General features: G+C 39.8%; 2 protein-coding genes across 3 annotated transcripts in view; both read left to right on the top strand.

Moving 5' to 3' along the window:
* LOC121313520 (guanine nucleotide-binding protein G(olf) subunit alpha) overlaps positions 1–4,413 on the top strand; it is a 142,964-nt gene extending 138,551 nt beyond the window's left edge. For both annotated transcript variants that reach the window (XM_041246170.1, XM_041246171.1), the window contains exons 9-12: positions 11–131; positions 1,220–1,350; positions 1,732–1,799; positions 2,975–4,413. In XM_041246170.1, coding sequence (XP_041102104.1) covers positions 11–131; positions 1,220–1,350; positions 1,732–1,799; positions 2,975–3,121 — 467 coding nt within the window. In that variant the 3' untranslated portion in view covers positions 3,122–4,413. The remainder of the gene's footprint in view (positions 1–10; positions 132–1,219; positions 1,351–1,731; positions 1,800–2,974) is intronic.
* An 11,372-nt stretch (positions 4,414–15,785) lies between these two features.
* impa2 (inositol monophosphatase 2) lies at positions 15,786–25,712 on the top strand. Its single transcript, XM_041246168.1, has 9 exons — positions 15,786–16,402; positions 17,459–17,592; positions 17,667–17,771; positions 18,223–18,268; positions 18,608–18,708; positions 19,568–19,574; positions 23,158–23,267; positions 23,532–23,683; positions 24,316–25,712. The coding sequence occupies exons 1-9, from the start codon at positions 16,313–16,315 to the stop codon at positions 24,435–24,437; spliced, it is 867 nt and encodes a 288-aa protein (XP_041102102.1). The 5' UTR covers positions 15,786–16,312; the 3' UTR covers positions 24,438–25,712.
* Positions 25,713–26,133: the final 421 nt, after the last annotated feature.

Below are 26,133 nucleotides of genomic sequence, written 5' to 3'. Positions count from 1 at the left end.
TTCATTCCAGATGTCACTGCTATTATCTTTGTTGTGGCCTGTAGTAGCTACAACATGGTGATAAGGGAAGACAACAACACAAACAGGTTGCGGGAATCGCTTGACCTCTTCAGGAGTATCTGGAATAACAGGTAAAGGTTTTCACAGCAGATAAAACTGAACTAGCAGTCAACACGTTCTAATAGTTAAAAAAAAAAAAAAAAAAAAACCTGTGGTCCAGTCCTGAAAAATATCCTCTGAGTGACGCAATGAAACAGATGATTATAACCAGTGCTTAAGTTAAAAATACCATAAAATGCTGTGATCTCAAATGTGTCAAGACGATTTTATCCATTCTGCTAACCTCCCCCATTAAAAAAATTAATAACAACGGTGCGGTTCTCTCGATTTTTTTCAATTTAATAAAGAATGAAAACAAACTAAGCGAACAACTACCTAGTGTACGTTCAATTCATATTTTTTTGTAACCTCCACAAACTGTCCAGCGGCTTCAGTTGCAGTCACAACGCTGAGATGTTAACACAGTGCAGACAGTGGCTCAAACCAATGGAAGGGTGTGTACGGGGCGGCTTGTTGTGTTTTTTTTTGTTTGTTTTTTAGTCCTCCTGAATGCTTTTCCGTTTTTTAAATTTGATTTTAAAATTGTTAAGTGCAAAACCATACCAAGACGTAGCATAATAGTGTGTATGCACTGAGCAAAAACATTATCAGAGTGGGGGTGGCAATGGGTTAGACAGCTATGTATACAGGCTTTATTTATTTATTTATTGTCCAGCGTTTGCTTTTAACTTATTTTTCAGCACGTACTACTACGTTGTATATGATGTAGAATACATGATTGTAAACATCTAGTTCATACAATTCTCTTTCTAATAAGTCTGGTTTTGAATGTGCGGTTCTTAAGAACGGTATTATTGTCATTGCTTGCGCTCCAGCACCTCTGTCTGTACAAGTTAAGCACTGACTGTAACCCAAGTAAGAGCATTGAGGAAGTAGGAACTGAGTGCACTAAGTGACCTGCAAGGGTAAGTACAGTGAAAGATTACTGTTAGATTAGAGAATATAAAGCTGGGAAGGCTAGCAGTACCCATTATTCTCTTGAAGTGATTCACACCAGCTTTGATTCTTGACTGGCTTCTTCAAAATGGGAAATACAAAAATAAAAAATTACATTTTAATAAATAAAAAAAAAAAAACAGACTCTCTTTTTTTTTTGCAGGTGGTTACGGACGATTTCAGTCATCTTGTTCCTGAATAAACAGGACATGCTTGCTGAGAAGGTGTTAGCAGGGAAATCCAAAATTGAAGACTATTTTCCTGAATACACACGTTACACTGTACCAGATGATGGTAAATGTATATTTTCACAATTTGCAAATATATTTTATTATTTGTATTATTCTATATCGCAGAAAAGCCAAATATCTTGTTTTGAAGCAGGAATAATTCACTTTTGTTACTGTTTATTTTATTTTGATATATAGACCAAATATATTTGGCTATCCACATACAGTGCTGTATGTTCAATAGAACCAAGTAGAAGAATGAAAGCAGTGCAAAATATAGATCTGCAAAATGTAAAGAGACTGATCAGACCAGAGATAAGCATTCAACAGCTTACAATGGTTGTTATGAAATATCAAATGCTTTTTTATTGTAGAGAAAGTAAAATATTGTCAGACAAGCCTTATTAAAATATTCATTTACTTATTGCTTTTCCCAATTGAACAGCAACACCAGATCCTGGCGAGGACCCCAAAGTGACAAGAGCTAAATTTTTTATTCGGGATGAATTCCTTGTAAGTTTTTATTTTTATTTATTTATTTTTGTAAAAAAAATAACATGGTATGGGATGTGTGTGTGTGTGTGTGTGTGTGTCTATATATATAATCCTTCCTGTCTTTCTCAACTGCTGCACAATAGCTTCTTAAGCTACCTTATAAAATGGGTTGGGTCTGCGTCCTGAGTACCAATGACTAAAGTTTATCTCAGTTTGGGATACAGCAGGATGATGTTGTGACTTGTCTTTTTGTTGTCGCCTGTAATTTTCAGGACAGAAATGAAGACGCTGTTTTAAAGTGGGTATCTGAAATTAGGTTTACAGGTCGTCCCATTGTGGGAGAATTTAAAAAACAATTCAGGCCAGCTCACACGGGCTTGTGTAGCTGCTAACCGAATACTGTGTGCCAGCTGATGTTCTCACTTCAGCAAAGAAACTTCTTAACCCTTTGCAGTCCTATGTCGGACCCCTATATCAGACATTACAATTTTCCCTTTCCGGTCCGATCTCGGACCCTGTCCGACATCATCAAAAAGACGTCAAGCACAGGTCTCTAGTCATTTTTTCTCCGGAAAAAAGTCGAGAAAACCTTTCAATGGCCAAATAAGACCGATAGGAGCCAAGTGAAACCGAAAAAAAGGGGCGTATTTCATAGCCCCATGCATTACAGAGATAGCACAAACATAACAATGGAGGTTGCTGCTTTTGCATCCAGCGCTCAAACAATATCACAGACATTTACAGAGCTTTTTGAGATGTTATAGTAATAGAATAATGACTTGGATTGCATTATTGAGGAGTTTGGTGATAAAACGAGTGATCAGGAGAGCATTTAACAGTATGCACATCTATAAAGAGGTATGTGGGGCTTGGCTGTAGATACAGTACTGAGTGTTTTTTTGCGATTCAATGCCTTTGAACCTGTTTTACTCTGAAAAAAAATATTTTAAACAGCTCGTGTAAAATAAACCCCGCGTGTGAAATAAATTGGACCTGATGCGTCTGACTAGCACTGAATAAGTGGACCGCAAAGGTTTAAAACAGTCTTAGATGCAGTTTTCCAGTCCATATTATTTTTTATTTCTGCTGACCAATCATTAAAGACTGACAGCCCTTCCCCAAGTCTCTGTGTAAAAGTACAATACACGGGCATGACATTTACCTTTCTTTTGTTTTTTTGTTTTTTATTTCAGAGGATCAGCACAGCAAGTGGTGACGGCAGGCACTACTGCTACCCTCATTTCACATGTGCAGTAGACACTGAAAACATTCGCAGAGTGTTCAACGATTGTCGAGACATCATTCAGAGAATGCACCTGCGCCAGTATGAACTGTTGTGATTGGGAACATCTTGGAACCTGTGGTTTTAAATTCTTTGTTCCGCTCTCTGTAACTAGCCCACACAGGGTAGAAGAGTACTATTGAAGAGTGTGTCAAATATTATTTTGATTTTTTTTTTTTTTTTTTTTTGCTATTCTCGTCCCAAAGTACAGCCTTTTTTTCGAGGAGGGTGTAACTTACATGTCCTTTAGTTGGTTTTCGATAACCCTTCTTTTTTTCTCCCTGTCATTCCACTAAGGCTTTGTCTGCCTCCGTTTTTCCTTTTTTTTTCTTTTTGTTTTATTTTCCTTTTTTTAATTGGACCTCAGCCTGCTGATTTTAAAGCAGGTTAGTGTTAGTACAGTCCTGTGTCTCTGGGTGGCACGACATTCAGACCTATCCCTGTGTGGGTTTCTGTTTTTCTTTTCAACACTGATGAGTACTTGATGGGGGAAAAAAAAATGATATAATGCACTTTGCATCAGGTTACTAAATACCGTTGAGGAAGTATACACACAATGTAGCAGCACCACAATATTTATCACTCTGTCACAGTTTTTAGCGTTACGAGTTGCAGGTCGACCTGAAAAATAACTGACCTCCTCTTTTAAGCCGTCTAAAGGCACAGAAGTAGAGTAGATAAGAGGCATGGTAAAGATGAGAAGCAATTTTTTCTGGTGTTTTTTGGGGCTAAAAGTCTCTGCACACCTCAGGCCTTTGAACAGCAGCTGCTTTTAGCCTATTGTGTCTAGGAAGAAACTACCACACTCACTAATGTTATTTGTTCTGTCCACAAATGATCCTTTTAGCTTAGATCATTCTTGGACAATAGTCCTATATATATATATTATATATTTTTTTGTTTGTTTGTTTTTTGTTCTACGGCTGGTTTATTATCCTGTACAGACTGTAAAATGTAATATTATTTTGTACAACTTTATTGAAAAAAAAACATACTTGTAGAAGATCTTTGTGCCTTGATTATGGCTGTACCTGTAAAATGAGCTATAAGATGTAAGTATGTTTTTGATTGCGCTGTACAGCTTGATGTCAGCCCTGTCTCAGTTGTGACTGCGGGTAGGGACTTTATCTGTAGAGTTTAGTTTTTTTTTCTGGTTTATAAAAAAAAAAAAAAAAAGGAAATGCTCTTTAGTAAAATCCTGTATAAATTATGCAAATTAACCACTTACCTACAGTGATGACCAGATGTTGCAGCAACATGCCTTTTTTTTCCTTTTCTTTTTTGAGTCTCAGCTTTAAAACATTGGAATCCATTCAAGTGTCCAAATTGCAACCTGGCGTTGTTTTAATAGGAACCAAGAAAAAGAATCTTTCATTAACTTACTATATATATATATATATATATATATATATATATATATATATATATATATATATATATATATATATATATATATATATGTGTTGTGTGTATATATATATATATATGTGTGTGTGTGTGTATATATATATATATATATATATATATATATATATATATATATAGAGAGGGAGATATATAGATAGATAGTTTGGTAATTCTTTGGTCATGCATAGACCTTCACAATTGCATAGGCATATTGTGAATGTGTGAGCTCCATTAAGTAGGCTCTAAATCCTTGTACCAACAGCAGCTTTTATTGTGCAAGTAAATAGTAAGAGAAAAAAATAAGGTGTAAACCGTTGTGTCTGGCCTACGAGAATTACAAAATGATACTTTTATTTCTCTTTTAATAAAGAGGCACATTAGAAAAGTTTGTTTTATTTAAAATATTGTAGAATTGAGACGTGTGACTATTTCTCAGACTTGAATAATTTATGCAAATGAAGTTTCTCAGAACAAGTTTAAAGAATTTAAACATTTAAAGAAGAAAAAAAAGCAAAAATTGCTTTAGCAATAAGGCATGTCCTTTTTAGTAACTATTACACTGCTTTATATTTTATACATAGGTGTTATATGTCTGTGAGTATCATTTTCATGTGTCCAAGATAACCTGTACAATTTGTACAATGTTTAAAATTACAGTTGCAATAACAGAAACCCGGATAAGTGTTAGCCTACATTACTTCAACAACTTTATTTTACTGGTACTTGGAATATGAATTTTTATTGTCATTTTGTGCACACTCGGATATCTGAAATCCATTTAGGCCATATCTAGTAGTAAGCTACAGTAATATTATGTATGTTTTTCTTAAACTCAGCACATGACATGTATCTGTTAATGGGGTATGAGGGTAACACACAGTAAGGTAAAACAGGAACAATAATTAGTTCTTAAAACTTAAAAAAAAAAAAAAAATTGTACAACATCAACCATTAGTACCATTAAAGCTCTTAATATGTTTATTTACTTTTCAATTAACTATTGGAAAGGTTTGTGCTTTTGATGCAAGCCACACAATGGTGATCTTTTTTTAAGGGTCAAGGTGAGAGTCACAGGGATTTGTGCTTGCTAACTAGGCAACTTACACAGTGAACCGTTCTTTTCAAGAGCTGAAAGTAAATTAATATCAAGATGATCAACAGAGCACCAGCAGAGCAGCAGATGGAAATGACAGTGCTCCCTCGTGGCAGAAAACACTTGGAGAGGGTGAAGTTTAAATGACGATATGTTGCCGGTGGAGGAAAAAATAGACAATTATAAGGTATTGATTCCAATGTTTCGATTCACCCCTTGTGTACAGCACAGCAACTCTAGAAGTTAGAGGTGGGCTGGTACAGCCTCAGATGGGTGGCCACTAAAACACATAATGGAATGGGCGGTAGAAGACAAGCATCAGAGAGACTGCTGGGGAGCTGTGTCTCAAGTGAACGTATGGTTAAACGTTTCAGCTATGCAGGAGTCCAAAGGTTTTAGCCAAAGAATGGCCACGTAACTACTAGCCTAGTGGACCTGTTCTTTGTCATCAGTAGAGTTGTTCAGTTGGATCATTCTGTAAGTTTTTCGTAGAGGGTACTGAACAAAAAGGTAAGTCATAATTTATAAAGAAAATGAGCAGAGAACAAAGAAACAATGTCAAGGTGTCTTCAAAAATTTAAAATACTGTAGTTCAAAGCTCTTCTGCATTCATATACACATCAAATATAATGAGCATCAAAAACATCACTTTATATTTGAGCATCAAAAGAAACCACTTATATTTCAGTATCAAAAGAAAATTATCACTTCATTTCGGTCAAATTCACTAGATGTGATCAAAAAATGACAAACTCTTTTATAGCAGCTGCAGTGACTTTTTAATGTGCCAATTAACAATTGACATCATGAAGCTGCTGCAAAATGATCTGTCGATCTTGGGCAGGTCTTATGAAGGTCTCCCAGGTCGTGGCCTGTCATTGACAGTTTGTCTGGTTATACCATCTCGCCAGGTTTGAAATTGCTAGCTGTGAGCACCCAAGATGCCGAGTCACAGTACACTGCCCTAGTCCAGCCTCCAACATGCAGATTGCACAAAGGCGGTCTCTTGGCAGACATGGCTTTTTTTTTGTGATTTTCTTTTATTCAAGCTTGCAATTCAACAGCTGAAATCACTCCATAGCCAGTGTCCAACCAACTGTATCACTAATTGGGTGATTAAGTGCATATGCTTCAGTCATAGTCACTCAAACGTGTTATGGTCAAGGATGAATGATAGAGTGCCTAAAAAGAAACCAAAAACATTTCATCAATGTCCATCATTTATACACCTTATTTTTTTCAAAAATGAATGTGTTATAATAGCGATAAGTTTCTTTTGATGCTCAGTATTGGGAATGCATATTTTACAGTAAACTTTTTTTCAGTAACCAGTGAATGAAAATTCCAGTAATGGATGCAGTGAGGAATACAAAAAAATACATTACATGTTTGGTTCTAGGAAAACAACTACCAGTAGTAGCATATTCTGCATGCAGTCTCTAATTTTAGATTTACAAGCAAGTGCAAAAGTCTGTTCTCTACACGTTGTCAGCTGTATTGAAATGCCAGGTATGAACTTATTTTCAAAGGTGTAATTAAGGTTATGTTCTAATATTACATCTGTGAATCCTGAAACACTTGCATTTTGACACAGAAGATAAGCAGATCATTTTTTTCTCAGAAGTAAAATTCCAATAAGAAAAGTCTTTAACAGAATGAGCTGAATGAATGAAGATGAACAACTTACTCTAGCATCCACTACAACATGTTCCAAACTCTCCTTTGCTGCCAAATGTCAGAACTTCTTATATTTAATTGATATTGGTCAAATACATATTTTATATTGTGGAAGGAGGTGTCCCTGCTACCTGAAATTATTACCAGTATCTTGCTGTATAAGGAAAACTGCAGCAAGTACTAAACCTAGTATGTAATCATTGTTCTCTTCACTGAGGGGAAACAGTTGAAGAATTTAACAGTAAAAAGTCCATTACATGTATTTTTTAGAACTCATATAACCCTGTAATCTTAATTTTCTTTATAGGCAGTTTACAACACATTATGCGGTTTATTCCCAATCAGTTTGATAGAGTTAAAGTTTAGTTTACCAGAATGAAGCTGGGGTTGTTGCGACAGGTCGCTGACCTTGAAAAACGGCTCTCCATGGAGAACTGTGGCCACTCGGAATCAACCTGGGATAAAACCATTCATTCACTAGTGAGTAATACTTTAAAAAATAATGAGGAGCACATTTACCTCTGTTAACAGTCCTTCCCTCCAGAAACTCTTGACCTTTCACCTTGTTTGAAAAACTGTTGATATGTTACCATTCCTACACAGTCAGTGGAAGTTGGTTATAAGATTTTGTGTTCAAAACTCTAGGACATACATAGAATGATATATAAATACAAAATTACATAGCTTTTTCTCATATTTTACATATGTTTTAGAAACATTTTAAATCATGTCATTTATAAAATTATAAAAATAAAAATAAAAATTAAATTCCCCAGTGCAAGGATAGTGCATTAGGTTAGAGTACAGAACATGGTCCTTAGACCAGGCAAGTCCAGTGCATAGTAGGATGGGTAGATCGAGAGATATGTAAGTGCAGTCTAGCTATAATAACGGGAGCTTTGTATATCAAACTAAAACAAAGATAATATAAAATACAGTACCTATAAGGGATATGGGGACACAAGTATGCAACGTTAAAAGTAAAGCCAGAATCAACACTAAACAGGTGGGTCTTGAGATGGAGCAGTCTTGAGTTTCTCCCGTAGCTGGTTCCACCACAGAGGGGTTAGGGAATAGAAGGAGCAGGTACAGGAGGAAGGGTGAATGGAAGGCATGACCAGTCAGCCATTAGAGGACAAACCGAGAGGGCGAGGGGTAGAGAGAGATACGAGGGATTGGAGGTAGGAGCCCCTGAACAAACCAAGTGGTTTCAGTGAGATGGTCCAACTAAAGAGACACTGAATGGTAGCCATTGAAACTCAAAAACTGGAATGAGAAAGTGCAAGGGAAATTAAAAGGACTTTCAAAAAAGTTTAAAACACAGAGTCCCCAAGAGTGTTACCTACTAAAAGCATGACTGAGGTGTGCAGAGTGAGTGTAACGGGTGTTCTGCTGTTGTGTGAGTATCTGCCGAGAGACGAGAGAGACACACAGAGGGTTTGACATTGAAACACTGCACAGGCGTCCAGGTTTTATTAAAGCACAGACAGTCAGGTGCAGTGGTTGTTGACCGCCGCTAGGGTACCAGGAACAGTAGTCCTAGTGCGGAAGGAAATACACACACATGTATACATAATTACAAAAACACAAAACACTTCAAACACAACTAAGAAACAGAAAGTGTCCAAGCTCGCTCCATGCGCTACTCCCACTATACAGGGAGGTCCCACAACAGGAACTTCTTCCTAACACAAATAATAGATACTTTTGTGGGATTAAAATTACCTAAATGAATCCCTTTCTAGAGCATCAGTTATGCCGGTCTACACACGGTGATAACCCATAGCTCATCCTGGTTAAACACACAGCAGTGAGGTTCCTTCTCTTTCACCTCCAGGTTTGCAGAAGACTAAAGCACAGCACTAACAAACAAAGAATAAATTAACTGGCTTTTTAAAGATAGGTGAGGCCAGGTACCTGATGAGCTCAAGCAGACACCTGCTGGGCTGGCTTTTGTCCTCCAGAGGCTGGTAACTCACATACGCTCTCAAGTTCCTGGGTGTAAAAGACGATTGGCTTGGGATCAGAGGATGCCCACTGATCGTCAGTTAATTGATCAACTGGAATGCTGGTCATTGGAGTGCACATATCAACCTATAACTTATAACAGGCAGATAATTTATTTTGGCTTTATTGGCTGTTCTGATTGGTCGACAGTAATACTTCCACCAATCAGAAGGTTGCATACAGTACTCTTTCTTTTTTATGTTATGTTATTTTTTTTACAAGGGTTTAATAAACAGCCAAAATTGTTTGTCACACTTGTTGGAAAGTCTGTAACAAAATGGCTGATTGCTATCATCAATACAATGTAGAGATGGCTATTACTAAAGACAACCACCGTGCAGGTATCGCAAAGTCCACAAATACAACAAAAAGTTAAAATAAATTCAACTGCACCGTATCAAAAGGAGCTGATTTTGCCAGTGCGTGCTAGTCTATTAACCAGTTTGTAATTATTTCAAAGCAAATTCAAGCTGTTTCGTTTCGGTTTTATTAATGTTTTCACACTTGACAATACAGTCCTACAATTACTGCATGGTACTGTGATTCACAGCTAAGTTTTAAAACTGAGAGAGCAAATGTTTATCTTAAAATGAAGAGCCATATAAGAACGATAAATACTGTAACTGATTTTTAGAAGGCCTTTGTTGATCTCAAAGTTGCTGCAGTAACATTGTAGGTGTTATAACAAGTTACTGTAAAAAAAAGCATTTCATTAAGCAAACATTTTTAATTTTGGAATTAAAAGAATTTAATGCAAAACTGTGTGACATTTATTCTTTGTGAGTGGGCTAAGTGAAAAACACCAACTCAAAAAAACTCAAAATCCCCCAAGGTAGCAAATTCACTGAATTTAATACCAGCCAGTTGTTTTTCCCCAGAATGGAGCCTTAATATTGTACTGGAGGCTCTCACAAAGGCCCCGTTTGAGCCCTTATACTCCATAGAGCTGAAGTATCTGTCTATGAAGACAGACTTCCTCTTGGTTATCATCTCCACTAAGCGGATCAGTGAGCTGCAGGCGCTGTCTGTACACAGCTCCTGCATGCATATTTGGGAGGATGGCAGCAGGGTGTCGCTGCACACCAAGCCGCTTTCCTCCCCAAGTTGATTACAGCCTTCCACATTAACCAGTCTGTGGAACTGGAGTCTTTTCATCCCCCTCAGTTTGCTTCTACAGAGGATGAGAGATTGAATTTCTTCTGCCCAGTACGGGCATTGAGATGCTACGTGCATAGGACAAGAGCTCTGTGTCAATCTGACCTGCTCTTTGTCTGTCAAGGGGTATGGACCCTAGGACAGCCCCTCTCTAAGCAACGTCTGTCACGCTGGATTGTGGACATAGTCTCGACTGCGTATGATGGTGCTGGCTTGCCCCCACCTGGTAGGGTAGCCGCACACTCCACTAGAGGGTTGGCTACATTTTGGGCCCTTTTCAAAGGTGCCTCGATATCTGACATTTGTACTGCGGCTAGCTGGGCTACGCCGCATACTTTCTCCAGGTTCTACCGTATTAATGTGGTAGACCTTGCCTTGCCTTCTGTAGGCACAAGGGTCTATGAGGGTGTAAGTTCTCACCGCTAACCTCTGGGTTAGGCAGTGTTGTGCGTCCCTCATGTGCTGCCGTTCCTTCTTCCTCGTGACGGCTTTGGTATACGTTATCCCATACCAAAGTAAATCTTTGAATTGAAAGGGAACGTTAGGTTACTTACCGTAACCCTGGTTCCCTGAAAGAGAAGATGACTACCACCTGGAAGGTCGCTTTGGTTGCCCATATGGGTACAATGGAAAAAGAGGATGATCTTCCTGCGAATTACGTTTTTATTCCCTCGGTAGGCAGGACCGAGTATGTCATCACAGGAAGGGGCCTTTCGGCAGCTCTAGTATAAGCTCAGCTATACCTACCCGAAGGGCAAAAATATCCCATACCAATGTAAGTGGTGTTTGTCTTCTCTTTCAGGGAACCAGGGTTACGGTAATAACGTTAGGTTATTACCGTAACCCTGGTTCCCTGAAAAGAGAATAACAACCATTACCGAATGGGAAGAGCCTCCCTGACCATCAATCACTGAGCATATATACAAAAGCTGCCCTATCAGGGCCCTGTTGTGATAGGGAAGTCCCGTCCACCTCCTGTTGAAGAGGGACGTCCTCACAGTAGCACATCGCCATTTTCTTTCGAAAACAGAGGTCAGCTGTGGACACGACCTCAAAGGGTAATGGTTGTCATTCTCTTTTCAGGGAAACAGGGTTATGGTAATAACCTAACTTTCCCTTTCAGTTCGAATGACAACCATTACTGAATGGGAAAGCTGTACCAAAGCTGTCGTGGCTTCAGATTACCGACCATTACCGCCTGCAAAACTCTAGAGCCCAGAGAGGGTCTTGTCCGGTTTGGTTCATCAAGGCTGTAAAAATGCACAAATGTCTGACTACCTGTCCATGTAGCAGCATTGCATAACTCATCTAAGGAGGTGCCATGAAGGAAAGCCCACGAAGTTGCCTGGCCCCTGGTATAATGGGCCATAATGTTCCCTGGTAAGGGGGAGTCCGTCTGTTCATACGCCAAGCATATCGCATCTGTCACCCAGTGCGCTAGACGTTGCTTCAATAGGGCCTGACCTCTAGAGCGGGACCCATAGCAGACAAAGAGCTGGTTGGACTGTCTCCAGGACACTGTCCTATTCAAAAAACAGTGCTGAGCCTGAACTGGGCATAGCATGTGTTGTTTACGGTCCTCCTCTGACTCATGCAGGGGAGGTCCGAAAGTTTCCAAAACCACTGATTGGTTAATATGGAATGAGGATACCACCTTTGACAAAAAGGATGGATTTGTTCTTAAGGTGGTGAAGGCCTGGTGAGTGCAGGCCACCTTGGCTACCACTGTGGTATTGTCCGTCCGGACCAGCACATGTTTGTGCACTAATTGCTGGTGAAACTGGGATAAAGCCAGGCCCACTGCTTGCAGCTCTTGGTGCACCTTGAGCGTATTCACCCAGGCTTGAAGCAGACGCATTCTCAGCAGCCCTAGTGGAAAGATTCTTGAGGCGACTGCCATCAGCCCCAACAACCTTTGATATATTCTGACCTGTAGGAGAGCGTCCTCTCTGAATAGGGAGAGTGTGGTCTCCAACGACCAAATCCTGTCTTCCAACAGTGAGGCAAGCATGCTGACAGAGTTCAGTTTGATACCCAGGAACACTGTGGACTGAGATGGTACGAAGTTGCTCTTCTGTTGATGTATTGAGAGCCCTAACTTTGCCACATGATCTATGACCTGTTTTGTGTGCGCCTCTGTGCCTGCTTTTGACTGCATGCAAACCAACCAATCGTTCAGATAGTTTAGGATCCGAATACCCCGCAGCCTGAGTGGAGCCAGTGCTGCATCCATACACTTCGAAAATGTGAGGGGCACCACCGAGACGCCAAATGGCAGCATGCAAAATGTTGCCTTGAAAGGCGAAGCGCACATATTTTCTGCTCTCGGGACGGATCGGGACGTGAAAATAGGCGTCTTGCAGGTCGATCGATGTGAACCAGTCACCCGGTTGGACGGACCGGAGGATACGATGTGCTGTCAACAAGTTAAACTTCCTCTGTTTGAGGAACAAGTTGAGGACCCTGACGTCCATTTCTTCGGCCCCGGCCTCGGTCTCCAGCCAAAGAACCGGTTACCCCGGCCTGCGGTGAACCACTGCCGCTGGCCCTGCCTCTGCCTGCTTGCCTACTCTGGGGTGGAGGGCGGTGTTCAGACCCTTTTCCCCAGCAGGCTGCGCATGCCACCTTGGGTGCTGACTGTAAGGCTCACATCAATGGTCTTCCCAAAAGTCTTCCCCAGTGTAATGGGGGCATCCAGCAGCGCCACCTTCTTGGTCCACGACCTTGGCTTACGTCAGCCACAGATGCCAGTGAGTGGCCACCATCGCTGCCAGCAACCTCCCTGATGCCTTTCCTAACTCCCGTTAGGTCAATCATCTCCTTAGCCACCGCCTGGAGCTCCCCTGTGTCTGCCTCTGTGGCTCTGTCCTGCAGCCTCTCCACCAACTGGTTCTGGTAAAGTACCAGTATGGCCATGACGTTTGCTGCTCGCACAGACAGCGTTGCCAACGCGTATGCCTTCTTGAGCATAGCGTCAGTTGTCCTGCAAGGCTTTGAAAGGCAGGTTGGGTTCTTATCCCCCTTGGTGAAGGTGGAACCTTGCACCAACACCGTGACCATGTCCCCGATAGTGGGGAATGCGCCTAGGCCCACTTCTTGGGCTCCGGCTGTCAAAAGCACTCTGCTGTTCTGGAGGCTGAGAGTGCAGATGCTGGGTTGCCCCAGGAGGAGCGCACCAAATTCAGGAAGTCTTGGCATAAGGGGAGGGCATGCTGTGGGTGCTCTCTCTGCTGGAGGAAGCGGTTCCCCTTTCCCTCCTGTTACGCCAGCCAGGGGATGTCCATGGCTGTAGATGCACGCTGCATTAGCAGGTGGAACTCCTCACTCTGTGACAGGTGTGGCAAGGGCCGCAGGGTGGTCCCCACTGTGGCCTGCCCTACAGAGGTGGCTAGGTCCGATATGTCCGACCTGGACGCCGTGAAGGACAGATCGCCTGGGCTAGGGGGTCTATACAGAGGGGATGGGGAACGAGACTGTGGGGGCTGGGGCTGCCCAGTGTAGGGGCAGCCTGCCCTAAGATTTCAGTAGGGTCTCCAGCATGGTCTGCTGGGCCCTTACAGTTTCCGCCAGCTCCGCAAAGTGCCGCTCGGCCGAGCTTGGGCGCCTTCGAGGCGACTGAGACGGTGATTGTCTGCACCTGCGTGGGGAAGGGGAGCGGTGCCTACGTGGCGACCTCCTGTCCCCTGGTGAGCGTCCCATCGATTGGTACCACCTTGGTGGTGACCATCTCGCCTCCTCTGAGAGGTGTCTGCACCTCTGTACCAGTGGTGGGGAAGGGGAGGGTGACCCAGTTGTGTGGGGAGTTCTCTGGTCATTGTAGCGGGGGGGGTTGTCTTGGATGACCTCTGTGGAGGATCTTGGACCACAGATCTCATTTTCCCATGGCTTGAGGAGAGAGACTCTGCTGGGGATAGGGCTGCTCTCCGTAGCTTAGTTCTCCTCGAGAACTTCTGACATGGAGAGCAGTCCAGCTCACCTGCCGGTGCCTTGGCCACGTGCTCTGGCCCTAGGCACCTGCCGCAGGATCGGTGCTCATCCTGCCTGGGCAATTTTGCCGCACACTGGTCACACTGGTAAAAACCAGCGGAGCACCCAGTCGACTGGACCGACATGCTTTTTTTTTTTTGTTAAACTGCTGCGCTCAATGAGCAGCCTGCAGACGCTTTTAAAACGATTCACCAGTGCCGAATCAGTCAGTGCCGGGATCGGCGTCGAGGAGAGCGCTGTCGGTGCCGAGGTCAGCATCAAGAAGTGCATGGTCGGTGCCAAGAGGTCAGTGCCGAGTCGATCGGTGCCGAGGTCAATTGATGCCGGGCTGTAGACTCGAAGAGTTTCACCGTGGGCCGAATCAATCGGTGCCAGGAATGGCGCCAAGAAAAGTGGTGTCGATGCCGAGACAGTCGATGCCGAGTGGACCTGTTCCAAGGTCGGTGCTGATGGTAGGCACGGTTGGCGCCGAGCTGTAGGTGGCACCGAAGATGTTTACACCGGTGCCGAGTCAATCGGGACCAGGTAGGCGCTGCTTTGTCAACCTCGCGATCAGCGGGAAAAACAGCAATCGATGCCGAGGTATGCAGCTGATTCAATTGGTGTGATCGCCGAGGGCAAGTGCAGCCACACTAGGAAAGCCCGAGGAGTCTCCTTACAGCACCACAACAGCTCTCCACACGGTCTATCAACTACGCAAGGCCTTGAGTAGTGAAAAGAGGAATGGCCTGAATACACTGACTATAGCGAGAGCACTCTTTAGACATGCTCGAAGCGAGATTTTACCGTGGATTTTTATATTTGTGGATAAATCCAACAAATCAGGCAAATTCGGTAGTAGAAGCGAAAGCTATCCACAACCTCACAGCAGGGTCCTGACAGGGCAGCTTTTGTATATATGCTCAGTGATAGAGGCTCTTCCCATTTGGTAATGGTTGTCATTCAAATTGAAAGGGAACCTAACGTACTGTTACTCTAAAGAATACACTAGTTAGTAGTGCCATGTTCTTTGATATCCCAAAACAAGGAATACAACACAATTAAAATATCAAATCAATGTGATGTTTTACAATCTGTTGCACATTACTTTAATCATAATAGGCAATGAGATATAATTGTGCTGGCAACAGTATTTAGCAGGGAGAAATGGTATGACACCACTTGGCAACAGCATTTTGCTTAACTCGGGTCGGAAGCGGGTCGTACAAATTGGACCCGCGCAGGACTGTGTCGGGAACATAGTTTTTCTCACCAATCCCTTGAATCCGTTGGATCATTACAGGAAGCTGTGTGCCATATCATGGAAATCTACAAGCTGTGCCATGCTATAGTACAGATAGTACAAAAATATCAATTATACATTTGTAATCACGTGATCTGATATGGTGAGTTATCGTACACAGTAAGAAAGAAAGAAAATAAAGATGTCTTCCTGAGTCAGTAGCCAATGTCATCTGGTTAACGAGAGACAAGCCTATAGAAGTTTATTATTGGTAGTCGTAGTAGACCTATTTAGTGCCCAATGGGGAAGGGGAAGGGCGCGGTCGGTTGGCAGCTGATGCACCAGCAGCCTGTGAAAAAAAATTAGCTCTAAATTTACACCGGATGAGAAGTCAGTATTTTGCTGCCGCTGTTGCTCACACGTTATTTGCTAACATATTGGAATTACAGATCATAACAAATGAAGCTGCTCCGCTGATATTGCGGACTGTGGTGATTTTGTGTAAGAATTGTGCCTCGCAAGGTCGGACACGGAGTAGAAGCGTTTCCTAGGGAATACGAGTCATAACTAGAGTAAGGACACTGACTCGAGATTCTTAAAGGATACAATGAGCATTTGAAAGCGAAGAAGTTTTATTGTTATGCATTGAGAAAAGTGGCTACCCTTTTAAAATAGAAACAGCTTTTATTTGCAACAAAAACATGGCCACTTCCGAGGACAACGAAATGTACTCAAAGCAGTGGGAAGGATGTATGCGGATTGCAGTTCAAACAGCACAGAAGGCGGGGGAGGTAACGTAATATTTTTCATATCGCTAGAGGAAATCGTGGTTATTATTAGATATTATAAGCGTATTAGGTATGGATGTACTTTGTAATAATTAATATTAACTCTTACTTTCTAAGCTGCCATTCTTTCGCGTTTACGTTTTTAAATATTATTGTAGCTGTACTAAAAATTAAAAAAAAAATACATTTCAGAATGTGAAAAATAAAACGTTATTTTATTTGGCACATGTTGGCTAATTGTATTACTTTGTGAAGTTCCTCATTTTGTTGACTAGGTGTTTCTTCCCCTTTTAATATATAATATTTGTGGAAAAGACTCCTGTTGCTTTAGAACTTAGTTTAATATAATACTTGTTTCTGCATTGTAAGGCTTGCTTGGTGATTGCAGTCAAAATGGGTTTCTATGTCTGCGTTTTAATGTTGTCGCTGTTGTAGTGCCATTAAACACCGTGGTACGGTATTGCATCAGACTTTCCTTTCGTTAAAGATGATTGCCAGCAACTGAAACAAATGAAAGCGATCACTGCACACAACACGAGGCACAACAGTGGAATGAGAGCCAATAACATCTGTAGAGTAGCATTGTGAAAGCATTGAAAGGTGTGTGATGAAAAGTAGTGATTCCACTGTGAATAAACAAATAATCCCCATCTTCACCTTTCTGATTTTAACCAAACTCGTTTCAGTTGTTGTGTAGTGGCATGTATATTAGGCTCATCATTGCCCACATTTTAGCTTCATGTCTTAATTGTCATATCAAGTAGGGTACCCAGGTTAAATTCGGAGTCATGTTTAGGAGTAGAGGACACCTAGTTATAATCCCTTCATGCATGACATATTGAAAATAGCTGATTAAAAGTAGTTTTGGACACATACATATATTTGGCATTGACATTATCTCCCATAGCTTATATGGGGAAAGTGGCATTCTCATATGCTACCATGTATTTGCGTCTAATGTTCCCATATAAGTCCTAATCAGGAGATTGTCATTGCCATCCTGTAATTGCTCTACAGCTGGTTCTCAGGCATGATAACATTCAATGTTTGGTGATTTAGGTAATCAGAGACGCTTTTAAACATGAGAAAGAAGTCTCTACAAAAAGCTCCCCAGTGGACCTGGTCACTGAAACAGACAGACTGGTTGAGGATCTGATTATCTCATCCCTAAGGGAGAAATATCCATCACACAGGTATTGCAGAATTGTGTCTTCGGTTTAAAGAAGCAATTGTATTTAGAGTGGTTAATAAATTGTGTGTTTTGCAGGTTTATTGGTGAGGAATCATCTGCTGCTGGTGAAAAATGTCTTCTAACAGATAGCCCGACCTGGATTATTGATCCAATAGATGGCACGTGTAATTTTGTACACAGGTAGAGTTTGAAAATCGACCTCAATACCCATTTTTATTAACTTTTTATCATTACATGGACATGACTTCATAAATCCTCTAAAATGTCACATACGCTGTGAATGTGGAAGTACAAACCTATATAACGTAGAATAGAGGACTGGGCCATGTTTAGGGTTTGCAAACAGCTTGTATGAAATGGGCGACATGGTAAGTGGCAGGATTTGGGTCATCCTCTACAATTTAGCAGGTAGCCTGAGAATACCTTTGCAAGTGATATCTGTTGGTTTGCATGGCTACGCTTATTGTGAATCTAATTTATTTCTAATTATATATATATATATATATATATATATATATATATATATATATATATATATACACACACACACACACACACACACACACACACACACTGATTTCTGAATGAATGATTTCTGCATTCTTTAATGTAATAGTTTTGTATTCTTTAGTTTCCCTATGGTGGCAGTCAGCATTGGATTTGCTGTGAACAAAGAGGTACAGTATAAATTATGTCTTGTAAGATGAATGATCTTAAATGCTCAGGATTTTTGTTTGCTCTCACTGGCGGTGGTAATTGGCGTGTGGGGGTGGAAACTGATTTATTATTAGCATCATGTATATTATTGGGGATCTGTTTTCTATATAGAACTTTTTCCAGTTTATACTATGCTATTAGTTATACAACACATACTATATAACTTGTGATTCTTGCATGTTATAGTAAGCTATGGGAACCTCAATTTTACTTATTTCCACTGCCAAATCATGTTCTTTTTACTTTATATTTCCTTTTACTAAAATGGTTGTCATGCACTGCATTTATTTTGTTTATAGCTTGAATTTGGTGTCATTTACCATTGCCTCGAAGAGAATTTATACACTGCTAGAAAGGGCCATGGGGCATTTTGCAATGGCACACAGCTTCAAGTATCAAAATTTGCCAACTTCCAAAACACATTTAAAACAACACTGGCGAATTAATTTAGTCCTCAGAATTCTCATCTGATTTGTTCTGAAAATCATTATTGCTACTACTACGATAATAATAATAATAATAATAATAATAATAATAATAGTGTAAAGGGATTGTTCAGTTGGCTTTCCAGTTTACAATGCTGCTGTGGAACTAATATTCACTGCACAGCAATGAAAGCTCTCAGGTAGAGACACCAAATGATGGGTGTCAAGATTCTTAAGACTACCACCACGGGTCATATGTAAAATCTTTTATCCCATTGATAGGTTGCATTTGTCTCAGATAAGGTTTCCAACATTAACATAATATTGAACATACCTCTTCACAGATGGCAACCTTCAAATGTTTTTGTTTTCCATAGTGGCATTACGAAGTGTCACACTGACTTTATAACTGGGTATATTTTAATTCAAACACATTATCCAAGAAGTAAACTGTTCAAATGTGTAAACCAAGTCATAAATAAATTATACGTCGATCTTACATTTTAAATTCAATACAAGAAAATAAATCAAACCATCAGCATTTTATGTATTGATTGCATATACATTAATTAACAGATCGATATTTAGGAGGGTCATTGTATTTCGTCAGTGTGTACAAGTTCCTGCCGTGTTTGGATTCCAACTGTAGCTAAGTCAAGATTTTAAAGGTCATTTCGGATCTTAATGCCACCACTCTAACTATAAATCCGTCCAGTGTTTTCCTCTAGGGGTGATTTATTCAGACATGTCAACCCCTAAGTACTCGCACCAGTTATTTATTTAATATTGCTAAAACAAAAAGACATCAGATAATATATTATTTTTACATTAAATGGAAACAACCCTGCTTGTCCTCTTACTGCTGTTAACAAACAGTCTGCTGAAACATTATGCATGCTCTTTGTTACACTCATGAGGTTGTGCTTATAGGTTATTGGTGTTGGTTTGTGAATGTACGATGTTATCAACTTGTTCAACTGCTTCTGCTTAACATTGTCACTGTGTAATTTTGTTCTGCAGTGCATTGTCAGATTGTACACCCCTAACGCTGCCATTTTAACGTCTCGGCTCCACACAGTGCAGAAAGCACATTGTTCCCCTACTTTCGACACCACAATGCAGTCAAACTGAGCTGTCCACTGTGGTAAAAATTTAGAAGAAATTACGTGGCTCCATTTCCCGCAACTCTCACGCAAGAGTCAAGTCTATTTTGGATAAAGAGGTTGCTAAATGTGTTTTCGTAGCAGCTATATACACCTCATTCATAGCGAACACCCCCATAGCAAATTATATAATAATAATAACCTTGGAGGGTTGTAATTGATTTCCCGCTTTATCATGCACAAAGTGTGTTTCGTAGTCTCACAAACATTAGCATATATATGCTGATAAATCACGTTATAGCTAGATCAGTTAGTCTTTTAGTCTGCACTTTTAAAACAGACTGAAACCGGGTAGACGACAAAAACCATAAGAATCCATTGCACAGATGCGAGACCCTCAATTGTGAAAAACAGTGAGTTTCAAGGGTAAACCTTGAGACTTGACATGTCTGTTTATTAACCCACTCATACATTATTGCATAAAAAATGACAAAAACCAAAGCAAAAACATGTGAGGGCAGTGTTAGATCCAACACTCTCTTGATCATTAAATTGGATCCCTAAAACATCCTCATCAATCCCAACTTCCCCTTAAAATCAAATGGTTGTCAAGTGCCTTCACAAACAGTATTTGCTCCGTTGAAAGAACCCCATGTTTTGCAATACAGATAATTACGAAGTGTGGCAGTGCGGATCCCTGCCTGGAAAAAAAATGTGTGGGTGGTTGGTAGGGGTAGGGTTAATTTCTGTCCCTGTAAGATAAATGTGTGTGTGGTTGTGTTTGCACTGCCACAGGTGTAATTAGTTTATTTAATTGTTTTATTATTTAATTAGTGGCACCTGCCTGGGATTAACAGGCTGGTATATAAACAGGGTAAATGTTTGTTCAGGGCAGTCTTTGTGAAGGCAAGAGGCTGTCAGTGGAGAGACCTGTGTGGTTAAGAGAAAAGGCAGTGTATAAACAGTTTTTGTTTCTAATGTGAAACGAAATGTTTTGTGACTGGTAAACCGCTTAGCTGTCCAGTTTATTAGCTTAAGAAATGGAGAAGTTTTGCTAGTACTCCTGAGGAGAGTAAGGTTTTTGTTTTGTTTATTTCTGTAAATAATAAAATGGTATGAAAGTGCTTAACTTCAATTTCTTGGTCTGTATAAAAAGGGCAAAAGAACCTCAAACAAGTGCAATCTTTCACATAAGAAATGAAATGCTTCATTTACAGGTTTGTCATGACTCAAGTTATTTTTTTTTTCTTGAATAAAGTGTAAGATGTTGAGTAGACAGATGTTTTGGTGAATGATGTCTTTGCTATGACACGTTTCATGGTTGATTGATTAGTTAGTCAATGAGTTAATCAGCTGTGATGTTTTTCAAGAGTTTGAACCCACATTTGACTGTGTTCTTTTCCTTTGCAGATTATGCACATATGTGGCAATAAACAGTACACTCATTTCTCCTGAGTCAGGCTTACTGTTGCAGTGCCATTTGCCACTGTAGTGTCGCAACACTAACACAACAGTATTCACTATGCTTAGCTGTGCAGTATCTCTGCTGTCAGCATTGCAGTGCTATTGTGGTACTACAGTGAAAATAATACACAGAACTGCAGAACTGGTTTAGTGCTGAGCGGCCTGTATGATACTCTACACTTTTTCTATGCAAAGATACTCTAAACCTCAATTTATAAAGATGTACATTGATCTCATTAAAATGTATTGTAATTTTGTTAAATATTTAGAGAAAACTTTTTTTCTGGCTGTTCATTAAAACTGTTCTAGGTTAAGTAGCTTCAAATGATTTTAAATAGTCGTTGTCACCCCCCCCCCCCCCCCCCCCCCTTTTTACTATTTGCCCTTCCTATGTTATGGTGTGGTTCTGAGTTGTGTTCGTCCCATATTGAGTTATCATGTTTTTCACCAAAATCTGGCTTTATTTGGCTTTGCACTTGCTGTGATCTTGTCTGGAATGCAATCAGAGAAGGGTACAAGAACATTTCAAAGTCACTGATTATGCCCATCATAGCACATTACCCAGTCAACACCATCCCAACTGTTTAGCTTGGTGGCAGCATCATGTTATGGGGATGCTTCTCTTCAGCAGGGACTGGGAAGCTTGTCAGGATAGAGGAGAGAATGGATGGTGCAAAGTACAGATGAATCCTTAAGAAAAACCTGTTCGAGTCAGCCAAGACTCTGAAACTGGGGAGGGCATTCACATTTCAGCAGGACAATGACCAATAGCACAAAGCCAAAGCCACACTGGAGTGGTTGAACAAGAAGAGAATTCATGTTCTTGAGTGGCCCATTCAAAGTCCTGACTTGAATCGATAATTTATGCCTTGAGACTTGAAGACTTGAAGATTGCAGTCCTTCGATCCCAACAAACTTACCAGAACCGGAGCAATTTTCCTGGGAAGAATGGGCAAACATTTCACCATCCTACTGTGAATAGCTAATAGAGACCTATCCAAAAAGACTCATAGCAGTAATTGCTGCAAAAAAGGTGCTTCTACCAAATACTGACTTAAGGGGCTGAATACTTATGCAACCAGTAAATTTCATTTTAGACATTTTCTTTGCAAGTTTTGCTGATGGTTAACATATAACAGTGTTCAGTTTAAGAACTACAGCTTTGAGTAAAAAAAAAGTTTGAAAAACTGCGTACATTTGTAATTCAGCAGAGTGTGACATTATTGGTAGGGAGTAAATACTTCTGCAAACCGCTGTATATGCAGTCAAAAAAAAAAAGAAATCTGCAAATAATCCATGCATAGTACAAAGTGCTCTCGTGGAATGTTTGTATGTTTTTGGTATTTATGTAACACTGAGTTTTCTTTTTTTTTTTAGTTTTTATTTTTATTTTTTTGGATGCCAAATGAGGCAGTTCTTCAACACAAACTAAAATCTTCTTGTAAACCCAGTTTAGGAAAGTTGCTCAATATCAGTAGTCATGCAAGGCCAAATTGTAACTAAGTGGAGCAAACTATTTAAATATACCCATCCATGTTTAACCAGTGCATAATTATCAAATGGTACTTTATGAGTAAAGGGAGCAAACTGCAGTGCACGTCATTGCAATATCCTCAAAGTAATTGAAAATGTTTACTGGGTTTGAACTAATGATGCTAGAATGCCGAGTGGTGGTGACACTAAACTAACACTTCTGTGCAGTGAGCCACTCTGCCAGTTTTACAGTTTAAGCTAATCTAACAGTGGTCTGTTCACATTGTTTTGCTAATAATATGATTTGAACTAATGCATTATTAATAGACAGTATTTTAATAGAGGCTAACTTAAAAATAACTTTAGTCTTTTTGAACCTTGCTAGATATGTCCAAGGCCTTGATTTTAACTGAAATTGGGGCAAAACGAGACCCCAATACTCTGAAGATATTTGCCGGGAATATGGAGAGGCTGCTTAAGGCACAAGTCCATGGGTAAGATATTCTAATTAATATTACATTGTCAGCTTATTTATTAATACCCAGTCATATTTAAACTGTGTGTTCCAGTACAGTCTTATAGGTTCACACTAAAGGTATACTAATGTTCTACTGTAATTCTACTGTTGCTACTATTGTTCCATTGGGTTAGCTATGTAATGCCGCTACATAGAAGTTGCAGATCTTTTGGGAAGGGTATACAGCATACAGATGAGCTTTGAAGGTCAGTACCCTCTTCTCGTTATCATTTGCCTGCAGCATCCGTGTGATCGGTAGTGCCACCCTGGCTCTGTGCCAGGTGGCGTCAGGAGCAGCGGATGCTTATTACCAGTTTGGGCTTCACTGTTGGGACATCGCAGCAGCAGCGGTCATAATCAGAGAAGCTGGTGGCAATGTGATCGATACCTCAGGTGGGTGTCATTACTACATTAGTGAACAACTCATGAATTTCATTTAATGTGCCAATGTTGTTCCTTGTTTTGTGACGGAAACATTTATTTTTCTGGCACAAAAAAAATGTAGCAAATTGCATTTTTCTGGAAAGACCTTGATAAATCTGGGCCTGTAGTGTGTTTATTTCTGGGCATCCCAGTTTGTTATACTTCTGTGTATTAATACTGTATACATTTTAGCAACACCATAAGTCACTTTCTTAAGAGTTATTGGCATGATACATTTAATAGATTGATATTTTATTTAAATTACATGCCGAAATTTTAAAAGATCTAACAGGCAACTCTGTTCTGCTTACAATGCTTAATTTTATATCTGTAGCTCATCAGCTTCACCAGATGTTTCCCATAATGTACAACATGATATGCATTGTGCAGCAAGTCAGGGTCCTTATTCATTTAAAAAAAAAAAAAAAAAAAAGTTGTCTTTTGATGAATTGAATATCATTTGGTATTCATGAAACCTTCATTCTCTAAACATAAAAAAATGTTTATAAACAGTATGAACGAACAGTCCAAGTGTAGAGCGAGTTTTCTGAATAGGGCCCTTGGATTCAAAACTAACAGCTGGAATACTGTCACTTTCCTAGGAGGACCTCTGGACCTTATGTCTCGCAGGATTGTTGCAGCAGGCACAGTGGAGATGGCCCATTACATCGCTCAGGAGATTCAGACCATAACCTACGAACGAGACGATCAGAATGCAAATTGAATTTTGTTTCGTAAAAGCATAAATACAAAAAGGTCAGGTCCCCACCACCACTAAAATATTCCCTCAGATATAAAACAAATAAAGCAAAATGAGATGCTATGATAGTGCTGTTTTAAAAATGTAGAAAATATGCAACAGTTGCATTACTGTGAATTTTTATAATCATTGCAGACAGGTCCACTGCCTGCTGCTGGTGAAGTTTCAAGCAGCGCAAGAAACTTTTTGTGGTTTTAAAAACAAAAACAAAAAAAAACACTAACGATTGACTGGTTACTAATGCTCCTCCTACAATCACAGACTTTATATTTTAGACTTGCACAGAATTCAGACTATGCAGGACTTCTGTTTCTGGTCAGTATGAATCTGGCAAAGTGGTGTTTTAATAACTTAATAGTAATATTTAGAGGAATTTATCATTTCATTGGTTAAATTATCAAAATTTCACCAAATTGCTGTACATTTAACAATACCCACTTAAGGTGCCTCTGATGTGCTTTTTGTGTTGTATAGTGTACAGGGGGTTTCGAATGGATAACAAACACCGTACACTTTAGTGAAAACATACTATAAAACACGCCAAGGTTGTACATTAATAAATACAGGATAACAATGATCCATCATTTGCTTTTTATAGTTTTATTTCTTTGTGTTTTTATGAAATTATTTTTTGTATAAATGTAGGTGCAAATTGAATGTGATAAAAATGAGTATACCTTAACAGTTATCAATCAAGAAACATAAGGAGTAACCAAACGGTGTTCACATATACATGTTAATCCATACCCAATGTATGTATGGTCTAGCTGCATTGGAATTGAATTGTTAAGGTTAGGGCTATGAATCCCTTCCTATTTTTACTGTCCAAGTTAAATATTGTTGGTAACCTTGGAAGCTGCAAAGTAACGCAAGGAAGGATGCGAATAAATAAAATGATCAATTGTTAATTTCACAAGGACGTTTTTTGTTTTCACCAATATTTAGGACACATCAAGCAACAATATTGTACTGTAGAAGTCACATTGTGTTCTCTATCGCATGAAGTCAATTGAAATTGTTTGTACTGGAACCTCGCTGTCCTGCCATATCACGACGCATGCCCATTAGTGTTCACAAAGAAAGTGTGCCTTAATAAAAAGTTGGATTAAAATGTACTGTTGTATAACGAAGACCATTTATATGTATTCTATAACCCTGCTTATTGAGTACCAGGAACAGGAAACTTTGCAGTATTAGTGGGTGTAGTTTTCATCAATAAAAAGCACATCAGCCTAAAAATAAAACAGCTTGTTTTTTTGTGTGTTTTATCTGTTTAAAAGAGAAAGTAAAACTTGATCATTGAAACTATGGTCATTCCCTGCATCTGAGGCCTGTCCTCAACAATGGAGCACCTGTGTGTAAAGATGTATCACACTTGTATTTGTATGTATATTTTGAGAACGGTTTATCCAACTGTAATATTACTTTGTGTGAACATTGCTTAGAACAGGTAACCATAATCTACTGTTTTCTTTAATTTGCTGACAAAATGCTGTATTGCAAAGTTATAATTAATATACAACTACTGGTAAAAGCATGGTTTCCCACCAGATGCATTTTACATACTTAATCTGGCTTTTGATTGATTTTGAACTGATTGCACAATTAAGGCTTTAAGAACTAATTAGTCTGATAAAACTTAGACATACAATTGCAAAAA

The sequence above is a fragment of the Polyodon spathula genome, chromosome 3 (assembly GCF_017654505.1).
Source record: "Polyodon spathula isolate WHYD16114869_AA chromosome 3, ASM1765450v1, whole genome shotgun sequence".
NCBI lineage: Eukaryota > Metazoa > Chordata > Actinopteri > Acipenseriformes > Polyodontidae > Polyodon > Polyodon spathula.
This window is presented reverse-complemented; position numbering and strand designations above follow the sequence as displayed.